Source organism: Populus euphratica, unplaced genomic scaffold (assembly GCF_000495115.2).
Source record: "Populus euphratica unplaced genomic scaffold, PopEup_1.0 scaffold141.1, whole genome shotgun sequence".
NCBI lineage: Eukaryota > Viridiplantae > Streptophyta > Magnoliopsida > Malpighiales > Salicaceae > Populus > Populus euphratica.
In genome coordinates, this window is record NW_011499971.1 from 411732 (window position 1) to 425829 (window position 14098).

Below are 14098 nucleotides of genomic sequence, written 5' to 3' on the forward strand. Positions count from 1 at the left end.
GTTTATTTCTATGTTCCTATTGAAGTTGGTTTTTTCTTAAATTTTGAATGATGCAAAGGACTTGGTGTTTTATGGGTTTTTATTTTTATTTTTCTTGTTGATAATATTTTTATTATTTTGGATTATGCAAAACAAATGATAACAAAGTGATGAAAGGAAAGAAAGAAAAAAAAAGACGGGACCAGGGTTCAAATATAGAACAAAAACACGTGCAAATGTAGAAGATTTATATTTATTACAGTGCAAATGACTGTCTTTTATCAGGAATTCACGCGACATGTTTGAAATGCAAATGACTTATCTCGTTTGGTTTTCCCTTGTGACCTTGCTTTTTTCTTTTTAAAAGAAAAATGATTTTTTTATATATTGATGTTGAAAATAAATTTAAAAATTTAAAAATATCATTTTTTAAAATGATTTTTTTATGTATTGATATTGAAAATAAATTTAAAAATTTAAAAATATTATTTTAATATATTTTTAATTAAAAAATATTTAAAAAAAAACAACCGTAATTACCTAACAAAATATTTCAATTAAATACATACATTACTTAACAACATCTAGCTAGTGTCCTTCATTTTAACAAAATAAATAAATTTATTTTAACCAAACAATGTTACTTTATAAGTACCTTTTACCAGCAAAAGAAATCCTAAAATTTAAAGTCTGATATAAAATTTAGGGAGCACTTGCAAACGTGATATATACCATATTTCATCAATTTAATTTTTTTTTAATGTTTTAATATGTTGATATTAAAAATATTTTTTACAAAATAAAAAATATTATTTTATGTATTTTTAGATAAAAAATACTTTAAAAACAATAACTATTATTTTTTCAAATACTTTTTTAAAATACAAGAATTTAAAGCGAATTTGAAAGTATAATTGCGATTACTTTTAAATTATATTTATTTGAAAATGTATTAAAATAATATTTTTTTATATTTTAAATAATAATAAAAAATATCAAAAAATATTAATTTAAAATAAAAAATGTTTTTTAAAATTTTTATAAAAATAATTTTAAAATATAAAAATAAATAATTCATAATACGGAATTACAATCTCATGGATTTGAAAAGGTTGTGTAAAATTAAAAAAACTAAAGTCCATGTACTGAAATAAGAAAAAGTAAAAAATTGATATTCAGATGCACAGTTGTATCCTTGCGCCAACGACCCTTTACTCCTTATTTATTGCTTACGAAAAAATAAATAAATAAATATAATATCAGATCCAAATCTCAAAGGCCAGCAAAGCAAATCAAATCCAAATGTCATAAATACAAAACAATTTTACTTTGCTGAGAAATAATAATAGTTAATTAATAAAAACAAAAGGACAGAAAAGGGCATTTTAGAACTTCACCGTTCCATAGCCTGACTCCATCTAAAATCAACCGCCTTAATAACTCTTAACCATGGTTAAGTCAGAGTTTGGTGAGTTTGACCAGTCTGGTTTGGTTGGCGTTGCAGCTCCATCCTCCCTTTATTACCCCCCCTCATTTCTCTCGTGCCTTCCCCTCTCAGGGAACTCTCTCTGGTTATTTCTCTCTCCGCCTTCGCCCACCAACCACAAAACAAGCAAGAAGCAGAGAGAGATCTTTTTTCCTCCTTGAAGAAGAAGAGTAGTAATAAGAAGAAACTGGTTTGTGAATCTCTGTAAACAACATGGAGTCAACAAGCAGCTCGATCAAAGTGTCTCCACTCGATATTATGCAAGCCATAATCAAAGGCAAAGTGGACCCCACGAATGTTTCATCTGAGTCCGGTGGTTCTGTTGCTGAGGTAGCAACTTTGATCCTCGAGAATCGTGAGTTTGTTATGATCTTAACTACTTCCATCGCTGTTTTGATCGGCTGCGTCGTCGTTTTGATTTGGAGAAGATCATCTGGGTATCAGAGACCCAAAGTACCTGTACCTCCTAAGCCCCTGATTGTTAAAGACCTCGAACCTGAAGTTGACGATGGCAAGAAAAAGGTCACCATCTTTTTCGGCACCCAAACCGGTACCGCAGAAGGATTTGCTAAGGTACACTTTAGTTTATAACAATGCTATCGATGGAGTGACTTGACTCTGTAATCATCACCGTGCACGTGCGATGATGTCCCACGTGTACGGTGAGAATTCGGCTTTAGTTGATGAGTAGTTTAGCTAAGATTTTCTTTTGATTTTTTTAAGGCTCTAGCTGAGGAGGCAAAAGCTCGGTATGACAAGGCCACATTCAAAACTATTGATTTGGTATGGTGGACATTTTTATTTTATTTTTTCTCTTGATTTTTTTAATATCTAATTTTATATATTTATTTATTTATGACAGGATGATTATGCTGTTGATGACGATGAATACGAAGAGAAATTGAAGAAAGAGAATCTGGTTATTTTCTTCTTGGCCACGTGAGTAATTTTGATTATAGTCTACTTGTAATTTATTATAGTTTTTTTTTTTAAATTGTTTTTGATGTATGGGGGTGTTTAGATATGGAGATGGTGAGCCTACTGATAATGCGGCAAGGTTCTACAAATGGTTTACAGAGGTGAGTTTCTGGGAAGTATTGATTGGTTTGGTATTAGAGAGCAGGATTTCGTAATTAGTGTTTATAGTTTTATGATTGTGTTCATGTAGGGAAATGAGAGAGGGGAATGGCTCAAGGACCTCCCATATGCAGTTTTTGGCCTTGGAAACAGGCAATACGAGCATTTTAACAAGGTGTGGAATGTGACTCTATTTATGCTTTCTTTCACAATTAGCCCGGGATTTTAATTGCGTGTTTTTGCTGATTAACTGTTTATATACTTGTTTTGTTTCGTTTAACAGATTGCTATAGTGGTGGATAAAATCTTTGCTGACCAGGGTATGCCTACATACTTGATTGCTCCTTGTTTTCGTGAAAATTTGTTTGGGATTTTTTTTTTATGTCTAGAGTTTTTCTTGCTAATTTTTTTATACTGATGAGTATATAGCCAGGCTGAAACTCCTTAGATTTGAATAATGTGATTCAATGAAATTTGTGTTTGTGAACCATGAATATACAGACAAGACCAGTGCTTGTGAAGACCATGTTCTACTATCTATTTGTTTGTTAAACTAGCAAACGTGCTGAGTAAAACATTCTCGATCAACCAGAAAACAATGTAAAGGATTTTGAAGCTGTGTACAGTCAATGAATTGCATGTTCAGACTTGCTATTACTCAAGGAAACACGTTCGCTTTGCAATATGGATCTTTTGTCAATAATGCATTGCCACTTTGCAAATATTTTGTGCGTTGAGGAAGGCAGTGTGTCCTTTGATGTTAGCCAGCTTCCTTGCCAAGATAAATAGAGTCTGCCAGGCTGTCCTGATGCATGCGAAGCTTTTGCTCCTAAAGGAACACTGTTTCTACAATTCAATTAGTTTTTTTCTTAAAAAAATTGAAACCCAATTAGCTGCATATTTAATATAAAAATTAGAAGAGTTTTATAATTAATTGTGTGCCACATTGTGGTCAGTGTTTTTCCTTATTATCATCAAATGGTCTTCAAGAGTTAAAACGTGCTTATTGATGTTGTTCATTCTGCGTAGCAACCAAGTTTTCCTTGTTTTCTTTCCATAACCATATTTCTCTTTGTATTTTTAGGCGGGAAGCGCCTTGCCCCAGTGGGTCTTGGTGATGATGATCAATGCATGGAAGATGACTTTGCTGCATGGTAAGGAGAACTTGAATTGGTATACTGCATGAACAGAATGAACTTTCTTGTAACTAGAGATCTCATTCTTTCCTTTTCTTCTTGCTATTTAAGGCGGGAATTGTTGTGGCCTGAGATGGACCAGTTGCTTCTTGATGGAGACGATCCAACAGCTGTTTCTACTCCTTATACTGCCACTGTATCAGAATATCGGGTTGTATTCCATGATCCTGAAGATGCCCCATTAGAGGATGATAACTGGAGTAATGCAAATGGCCATGCTGTCTATGATGCTCAGCATCCATGCAGGTATCATAAAATATTTCTTTTTGGATTTTCTGGTGACAATTTAGCAACTTAATTTGAGCTAAGTTGTGCTCTGTTTACTACCGAAGGGCTAATGTTGCTGTGAGGAGGGAGCTTCATACCCCGGCATCTGATCGTTCATGTACCCATCTGGAGTTTGACATATCAGGCACCGGACTTGCGTAAGTTGTTTGCAATATCTTTGTTGTTTTCTCTCTTTCCCCCCCCTGAAAATGGCATCCAAATGCATTTTCCTGGGGAATAATTGTAAGAGAACAATGTGCACTGGTTATGCATGGAACAATTTATTTTGTGCTCATAACTGTTCCTTTGTTGTTCAGATATGGAACTGGTGATCATGTTGGTGTTTACTGTGAAAATCTAAGTGAAACTGTAGAGGAAGCACTGCAGTTGTTGGGTTTATCACCAGATACTTATTTCTCTATCCACACTGATAATGAGGATGGCACACCACTTAGTGGAAGCGCCTTGCCACCTCCATTCCCACCGTGCACCTTAAAAACTGCTCTAGCTCGATATGCTGATCTTTTGAGTTTGCCCAAGAAGGTTAGCTGCTTTCTTAAGTCGAAGCATCATTGAATATCATATTTCATTTTATAGGATTTTTTCCACATTTGAGTAATCTATTGTTGCCATGCATATGCTTTGCAGTCTGCTCTAATGGCTTTAGCAGCTTATGCTACTGATCCAACAGAAGCTGATCGACTAAGGCATCTTGCATCGCCTGCTGGGAAGGTTGTAGATCTACCAACAATATTTTGTCATCAAGTTAGTCCCTGTTTTAGTTTGTAGCTTTAAGTGTATATAACTTTGATTTGCACTCTTGTACAGGATGAATATGCACAATTGTTAGTTGCAAATCAGAGAAGCCTCCTTGAGGTCATGGCTGAATTTCCATCAGGCAAGCCACCACTTGGTGTCTTCTTTGCTTCAGTTGCACCTCGATTGCAACCAAGATACTATTCTATTTCATCATCTCCAAGGTGTGTTTTTTTACACTCTTTTTTCTGGAAAGGTTCAGAATTAATCTATCTTAGTTTGTGATGGAAGATGGCAAGGGATTCATATCATGTTTAATGCAAACCCAAATTCTTTTAGCTTGCTAAATTTTCCTGAATAAAAAGTTATGGAATGTGGCAGACAAAAGTTTTTCCACTGATCAACGGGATAATATTGAAGAGAACAAAAATCTGGATTTTGTCTTTCGTAGCTCTTTTAGAGGAACTGTAATTGGAGTCTGGATATCTCTTTTTAGCACAAAGGGAACTTTTATGTATTCAAGGACCATTTACTTTCAAAAATTGCACTTGCACCCTCTTTGGTTTATCATTCTTAATTCTGTTCTTTGGAATTTATGTGCCTAATATTTGAAATTATGACTTGCAGCATGGCTCCATCAAGAATTCATGTTACATGTGCGCTGGTTCTTGAAAAAACACCGGGAGGTCGTCTTCACAAAGGAGTGTGCTCAACTTGGATGAAGGTACATGTTCAAAAATTTCTGTTTTGCTTTGTTTTTTGCATTTTATGACAAAGCAGCACCTCAGGGTGGAGTACAAAAATCGATTGAATTGGGTAGTAAATATATGGGGTGTCTTAAATTATCACGGGGGTTGGAAATTAGCGATCCACATTTTTACAATGATTGATGCTAGGGTTAGCCCGGTTCCTTGCATGTGTACTGATGTTTGTATTACGATTCTATTATCCATGTTATTTTTGATCTTTGATAGAATATTCTATACACCAAGTTTATCAAGGTTAATTCTTATTTTATTCCTTCCACAGAACGCTGTGCCTCTGGAGAAAAGTCATGATTGCAGCTGGGCACCAGTTTTTGTTAGGCAATCAAACTTCAAACTTCCAGCAGATTCTAGAGTTCCCATCATCATGATTGGCCCTGGAACTGGTTTAGCTCCTTTCAGAGGTTTCCTACAGGTTTGGACTCGTTAACTTGATGTTCAGTTGTCTTTTTTCAAGTGATCTATGCTCTCACAATGAATTATCCAATCTTATAATCTTTACTTTTTATCTCCCTTTTCAGGAAAGATTAGCTCTAAAAGAATCAGGATCGGAACTGGGATCCTCTGTATTATTCTTTGGTTGCAGGAACCGCAAAATGGTAGGTTATGTTATTATCATATATCTAGAATGCTCTGTGGTTGGTGTAGGGACATCTTTCTACCCTGATTTCAAGAATTTTATTAACACGCTTAAACCTTGCAGGATTTTATCTATGAAGACGAGCTCAACAACTTCGTTGAAAGTGGTGCGCTTTCTGAACTAGTTGTTGCCTTTTCCCGTGAGGGACCTACCAAGGAATACGTGCAGCATAAGATGATGCAGAAGGTACTTGGGTTCTGTTTCACCTAACACACTATCTGGTGAAATCAAAATGCTGCGATGTCATTTATTTATTTTAGTTATCAGCTAAAGCGTTGAGCATGTGTTTTCTTTGGTTCAGGCTTCCGATATCTGGAATATGATTTCACAAGGAGGATATTTATATGTTTGTGGTGATGCCAAAGGCATGGCTAAAGATGTCCACAGAGCGCTCCACACTATTGTGCAAGAGCAGGTAAAAAAAAGCCTTGTTATTAGAAGTTTCTAGCTGGTTCTATCACTATGTATGCAGTGCACCTTAAAAGTGTTAGTACAGCGTTCTTTTTCATGGTTAGTAGTCACGAAAACTAGGGGGGAAAATGTAACAGAACCTACCCCACAGACCTGGTTAGAAGAGGGCCCAATCCCATGTCCGTTGCTTTCCTGTGATCGAGATTTTTCCATGTCGACATTGCTTTCTTGTTCTGAACGTGGACATATTCCATACACTCCCTTTAGTTCCTTGGTAGGCTAGAATCCACATCATGATATAAATTTGTCTCCCTCTCTTGGTGTCGGAGCGCAGTCACGCCCTTTCTCAATTTTTCTGATGTGCAATTTTTGCTTGTATTGCTATTTCAATCATTGTTTTTCTTGTTCAATTACATATTGGGAAAGAATTTGTAGCTGGGTTTCAAATAAATTTTTCGCCCAATCGCACCTCACTTTGTGTACTTGATTGTATATCCAGGGATCCCTCGACAACTCAAAGACAGAAAGCTTTGTGAAAAGTCTGCAAATGAATGGCAGGTATCTACGTGATGTATGGTAACTAATCGTTCGTGTAGGCCATGAAGAAAGGAGGGTGATGTGAAAGTTTACTCTATAAATACCGAAGCCTTACTGGAATTGAAGGAATTTTAAGCGAGAGGCTACTTTTGACGCCTGCCTTGTGTCCCTTAAAGTGGTCATCGAACGAGCTATCATTATAGCAAATTGTGATTCTTTTCTCTCCTCTCACGAAGGAATTTTTTGTTCTTGTAATTTATATATACATAATGTAATAAATGATTAGCCCTAGTTCATGACTTCATTTTCCTTTTAATGAACCCAACAAAATGGTTCAAATGACAGACAAATATTCTTGTTCTACGTCTAAGTGTTTGTATGAATGGATGATCATCCAAGTTTAAGTTTGAAGTCTCTTGCTTGAAATTTCCTCGTGCAGCATTGCGTGTTTCTGTACTCGAGTTATCCTTTTCTACGGTTATTGGCTACAGACAGACATTGCCCCGGACATGATGCTGTCTGTAAATGACCCGCTCTTTTCTTTATTTCTTCTTTGATGCGGCGGTGAGTGGGTTAAGACGAACTCAAAATCCAGAAGCATCCCATCAGGCTACCCTTTTACAGGCCACAGAGAGGACTCTTTTTCTTGAAGAAAAAGATTCGAAGTGTGTATAATTCATCCTTCTCAATGGATATATCACCATGGCAATAGTGGAGGTTTTCTTTCAAAAACCGAGGGTACCCCAACATTTATCTTACTGAATATTGATTAATACGACAACTATTTTGAATTATTTCAATTAACTTGATGGACGTGGGCTGATGAGGTCAAGGTGATGTTCCCAACACTGATAATTTAGGTTCACCATCAACCACGAGTTCAACTATGAGCTAATTAGACTCGAATTGACAAAGAAGAGAATCACGTTTCGCAGATCATTATTATTATTATTATATTTGCTAATCAACTAAGTTTTGCTGCAAACTAACACAATACATTATTAGCCGCTCTTGACCCTCACAAAAGGTTGTTTAAAAATACATGTTTTTGGTGGGGACAAACAACCAATTATGTCCTGCAAAGTGACTTAATAAATGTGAATAGGACTTTGGAGGCATCCAGGGCCCTTCACCATGGAAAAACTGTGGGCACACACACAGCTTGATGAAAGTGGGTTCTCACATGGTTGTTGAGAAGAAGGGCAACCCAATGAATTCTGGGCAGCCAAACAATTCTTTACAGTACACATCTATCTCTCATGTGGTTAGTTGGTGGTAGCTAGCTGGGGTTATGCCTTTTCATTACAAAGCATGATTCCTTGCTCGGAACAACAACACATCTGTCTTCCCGTGCCGCCCTTAACTCCACGAAAGTTCGATGTTACGTTTTGTACTTTGCATACATATGGACAAATGTGCGACCAGTATGGCTTATTATATTATTTACATTCTCAATTTTTTATTTTTTTTGATACCATCTGCATTGGCTGATCCGATACCCCTTGGAGAACTAACCAAGAAGTTTTATTTGGTATTGCATGGAGATTAGAGGATTCTAAGAGTGTTTATTTTTACTATATTAAAATAATATTTTTTATTTTTAAAAAATTATATTTACCCAAACCCACGCAATACCATGTAGAGTGTACACTACCAACACCATTAATTTAGAAAGGTTAAGCTAGAGATAGCGTCTGGGGCTGAATAAAAAACGCAAGAGACGAGAGAATTCCAACTTTGTATGACTTGCCTTTTTTTTATTTCTTGCGCAAAGCCATCTATCAAGCAGCGTTTGACCACATGTCAGTTGTTACAGAAATCCAACTTTAAAGTTAATACTTCAAGTGTTTCTTAGCAGAAGAAGACAATTTGGCGGTAAGTACACTGATCTATTGGGGCCAAATAAAAACAAGCCGAACAGCTCGGCATGTTTCTTGCACGACCACACACACACACAAAGATGGTGATGGAGCTTTCCTTCCTATTATACCAATGGAATCACAAAGATGGTGATGGAGCTTTCCTTCCTGTTATACCAACGGAATCACATCAACACTACTTATTGCATGCACGCAAAAAGGGAGAGGGATCCAGCACAGTAATTCCCTGAAATGAGGAGAGCCACCGGAAAGATAGCAAAGATGAAGCCACCCTGCTTTGACTAGACACAGACAAAATGGGGAACAAACCTCAAAATAGAGAAGAAAGTAAGATATTGAACCGGAAAAAGACGCATCCTAATGCCCGAGCAACAATTCTCTGATTTAAATCAACAAATTAATCTGCCATTTTGACTTTTCTACGTGAATAAGAAATTGGCATGTCCTTTCCTTTAATTTTACTTCTACAAAGAATTGTAGAAAGTTGTTTATCTGTTATCGTAATTAGTTCTCAGGTTGTCTAGGACGGGAAAAAAAAAGAAGCTTCAAACAAAGATAAGCCGCTTTCCTTTTGTACTCATCAACCAGATAACCACATAGAAGAATTTCTTCAATTCAAAGACCTACTCTAGAAGATGGTTATGTGACACGAGAAGATGGAATCCATGTATCATTCAACTAGATCACTCTAGAACAGGTGAAAAACAGAGGTGTTTAGTGAAAATCCAGAAGCAAGCAATCAAAGAGTTAAATAAGGTGATATGAATCGGTCCATCAAGTGCAGTAAATGCCATGGCTCATGTCAAAGGCAAACAACGAAACTCTAATCATAACACAAATATAACATTAGCATATCTGAAATGGAAATGGAGTTCTATTCACTCAGTACATTGAAGAGCAAGAGACATTGAAGACCTCTTCTTAGTCTCGGTCGGCATCTTCTACATCTTCATCCTCCGGAACTCCACGAAGGTAGAGAACATTGTTGCATCTGCAGATAACATGCAACAAGACCCAGTAAATCTTCTGAAGGAATATGAAGCTTAATTCTAATGAAATTTGGACAAATTAAAGCAATTTACAATATGATGTTTCTAGAAGTTGTGCAGAAATGTAGTCCTCCTATGAGGCAGGGGACCTTGCCTCAAATTCTACTCCTAACTAATGACATCTCAGTTAGTATTTGATGAATTAATGGCATGCAAATGCAACATAAATTACACCATACCAAGGCATGATAGAAACCAAAATTTAATGCACTATTTTGTTTTTGGCCATAAAACATTGTCTGTGACTACTGATGTCTGGAACTCTACCTACACTTCTAATCCACAACCTATATAAGAACAACAAACATGCATGTAATATACAAACGGATGCCTATTTGAAGCAGACATTTTCAATGCAGAGAAAAATGCATGATTCATTGCTATCTTTTTATTACCATTTACATGCTTTATGCAAGCATTAAATTGCATAAAATCTTCAAGAGAAATATTTGACCAATATTTATTACCGTTGATGAGTAAAAAATTCACTTCCAGGTCTACACACTCACCAAATCACAAGACTTTACAGTATCTACATCTCATGTCTATGTGACGCCTTCATACTTTATTATAAACCAACTCAAAGGAATCCAACTCTATTATAATCACAATCTGAAAGTAATTTCAGCTTTTGCTCACAAGTGTAGAAATATGAAGCGTGGAAATAAAAAAAGAAAAAGGAGTTTGTAAATTGGTACACCTCATTGAACATCAAAGATAGTTCATAAAGTTATGACACCGCAAAACAACCACTACATGTTTGAACTTCCAACATATTTGAAATCATAAACTGATGAAATATCACCAGTTCTTAGTTCAGTCAATCCATACCTACGTGTTGTTGCACAAAAACTCCGAGATTTCAGTTTTACATATATAAAGTAATAATTACAAGGTCAAACATTAAGAACCATGTTATGCTCAAGCCTCGTATTTTTCAATGACAATGTTTCAGCTTCTATTCTCAGATTTCTATTGGTTCCAAGCATCTAAATCAATCAATATCCCATTGTCTCAAGATTTTTGTAAAGATATTTACCATACTTTCCAAGTTCAAAACATTTCAAAACGGGGCTAAAAATTTGAGTGCTTCCAGGCCCCCAACCACTTAGCATAAAACAGAAGAGGTATGTATTAGATGATCTCTAACGTGAAACTAAATATATTTCAGATCAGGGGTCCATTTGGTAGTAATGTTGGCTTTTCTCTTGGCACTAGATAGAGTTGAGGAAGGGAGAAGTGTATGGTAACATATACTGCTGTTAGTCTTAACTCATAACTGATTGAAATGATGAAACAAGAAAGTTAATAATGTAATCATCAACATGCTAGTATGAACACAATTTATGAAAATCATTATTGTCCTTCACAAAGTAACAGAAAGAAGAACTACCAAAAGGTTTCTTAGGAGCTTTACACTTGAAAAACTTTGAAAATGGTTTTATGGGTCTCAAACTAAGTTGTCAAGTAGGTTTCAAAGATCTGTGGCTAAAAGTACTTCTATACACAATACAAGACAGCTCTATGATTCAACCAGTGATATGAGTGAAAAATTCCTGCTGGAATAAATAATTATCTTCAGTTGCACAGGTAACTAAATTTTTAGGAGAGAAAGCTATTCTCATTTAGCATTAACCTACTCTTCATAGAAAAATGGTCACTTATTTGCAAAGTGACTAATGCCTAGCTAAGATATCTCCCTGCCATTCCTTCTAATCCCAGTTTCAAAATTGCAACCCCTTTGCCCCTATTTGCACAAATAATTTCAGAGAACTTTATAATTCGAGAACATTTGTTACCAGATTGCTATCTCACAGCCGAATCCTTTCCTACTGCTCCTTGTAAAGTTCCCAACATTACTTTAAAGGGAAAAAAAATTGATTTCAAATGCACACTGACATATAGATTGCATTCATTAAGTCTATATAAACAAAAAAGGAACTTGATAAATAAGAAACCTTGAATATCTATCTAAACATTCTTGTAAGAATCTTACAAATTCTTGGCACAATTACCACAAGAACAAGCTCTAGGATCCATCAAGGACAGGCCACGCTAATTAACATACACTCTCAATCTTTATCTTAACAATTTTAGTGTCATGGTAAGCTTTAACTTCAAAGCATTTCCCTCTTTTATTTATAGTGCCATGATTGTTTTTCCTCATTAGTACAGTTGCTAGTTTTTATAAGGACTGATCATGCTAACATCTTACCCTCAACTTTTTTCCTTAACAGCTTTAGTCTCACGGTAAGCTTTAACTCAGTATTTCCCTCTTTTAGTTATAACGCCAACATTCCCTTCCTCATGGGGATAAATTCTAGCTTTTCACTGTAATTCATCTTATGGAGAGGAGGTCAAACATTTCATAAAGAAACAGTACTCTCATAATAGCGTGCATGAGTTCACACAAGTGTCAGCAGACCCGAGTTTATCAGGCCTGGATAATCAGCAATAGAGTTGAACCTTATCCCTTTGCCAACTTTAAAGCAGGTTAACTACTCCATCATTCTAGTCCATAGATGAATGCAAAATGTGCAAGCTTAGCTTACAACAATTGATATTAACCATCGAAAAAGAGACAAATATAAACCTCTTACCAGAGAAGCAAATGTCCTACTTTTTCAATAACACCAAAGACTTCATCCAATTGTTGAGAAAATGTTGAAACATAAAGAAACCCTTTTACGATACAATCAGTCAAAGATTGAAAAGCTTTTCTTGTGCCCATTGCCTAGAAACTTAAAGGAGCTTTGAGGTTCGCTAGCCATGTCTAATTATCTTGGTTTTCATGCCAAAAAACACATATCTCAATAGCATATAAACTTATAAATAAAAAACTTCAACTTACCTGATCAAAATCTCTCCCAGATTTCCAGTGAACTGTCCATCAATATACTCTTCAGTATTTCCCAGCTGTGAATCACATTCCATTAATTGTAAAAATCCGAGTAACATAATAATGTGCGCCAAAAAGAAAAACAAAACAAAATCTGAAACTGAAAAATACAACAACCCAAAGTATCTTAAACATAAAGAAATAAAACTTAATCTTACAAAAAAAAAAAAGAATCGACAGAAGCAAAATGAAAACTGCAAAAAGAAAGACAGTACCTGGAGGTTCATGTATGAATCAACAGAAGCAAGAAAACCTGAAAGACCAGACCAACCAACCAATCGAAAATCATAAGCACAGAGAAGAAGTAAAACCCAAATGGGAAACTAAAAAAGGGAACAAAATTTTGACCTTTGTACTCCATTCCCCATTTAAGTTTGACAATAACAGTCTTTCCAGTCAGATTGTTCAAAAAAGGCTTAGGGTTAACTGGTACAGTCTGCAAACATCAAAATATAGTTATCATCAACTATTACATTAACCATACTAACCTTTTAAAGACAAGCATAAAATATCATCAACGCATAAACAAGAGCAAAAAGAAATAAAGAGCAGAGAAAACTCACGGCCATGGCAAACGAGAGAGAGAGATAGGGAGAAGGTGGAGTTTCAAGGGTTTTGAGGGTTTGTGTGTGTTTGCGGACAATTAAATGGAATGGGTTTTAGTATTGTAATTAAAATTTTAGAAGGGCTTTTTGATGTTGCTGGGTCAAAGTTTGATGACACAAAACCCCAGGGCTTGTTCTCTCTCTTTATGGGATAGCGAGATGATATGGCCTCCGTCGGGTTCCATGGCCCAACTAATTATGGATAATAAAAAGGTACAGCTACATGGATCGATCTATAAATTCAGTGTTTAAATAACTAACTGTGACCAATTCATTAAAAAAAAATTTATTTATTGTGTTCAGTTTTTTCCCTCTTTGTCCATGGTAATGAAAACTGGTTCAGCCATGAACTAATTTGAGGCTTGATTCATGGGAGTTAACACGATTGATTTGAGTTAATTAAAATGATATTATTTTAATTTTTTAAAGTTAAAATGATATTATTTTTAATTTTTTTTAAAAAATTAAACCAAAATTTTAATTAGGTTGCAAATTAATTTATTAGGTCAACCAAATTAACTCAAAAAAAATAAAACTACATCGAGTCTCTAG

General features: G+C 35.4%; 2 protein-coding genes across 2 annotated transcripts; one reads left to right on the forward strand and one right to left on the reverse strand.

The window, feature by feature from the left end:
- The first annotated feature begins 1519 nt into the window (after positions 1-1519).
- On the forward strand, positions 1520-7524 carry LOC105139282 (NADPH--cytochrome P450 reductase-like). The gene is made up of 18 exons (XM_011045661.1): positions 1520-2038; positions 2189-2248; positions 2328-2404; positions 2487-2544; positions 2634-2717; positions 2826-2862; positions 3627-3696; positions 3790-3984; positions 4071-4163; positions 4323-4548; positions 4654-4737; positions 4834-4985; positions 5389-5485; positions 5791-5940; positions 6047-6124; positions 6229-6351; positions 6467-6580; positions 7076-7524. Exons 1-18 carry the CDS (start codon positions 1679-1681, stop codon positions 7154-7156), a joined length of 2139 nt encoding a protein of 712 aa, XP_011043963.1. The 5' UTR covers positions 1520-1678; the 3' UTR covers positions 7157-7524.
- Positions 7525-9706: 2182 nt separating this feature from the next.
- Positions 9707-13613, reverse strand: RUXF (small nuclear ribonucleoprotein F). The gene is made up of 5 exons (XM_011045660.1): positions 13505-13613; positions 13290-13377; positions 13157-13194; positions 12894-12958; positions 9707-9984 (listed from the first exon to the last, which is right to left on the reverse strand). Exons 1-5 carry the CDS (start codon positions 13508-13510, stop codon positions 9915-9917), a joined length of 267 nt encoding a protein of 88 aa, XP_011043962.1. The 5' UTR covers positions 13511-13613; the 3' UTR covers positions 9707-9914.
- Between the last annotated feature and the right edge of the window lie 485 nt (positions 13614-14098).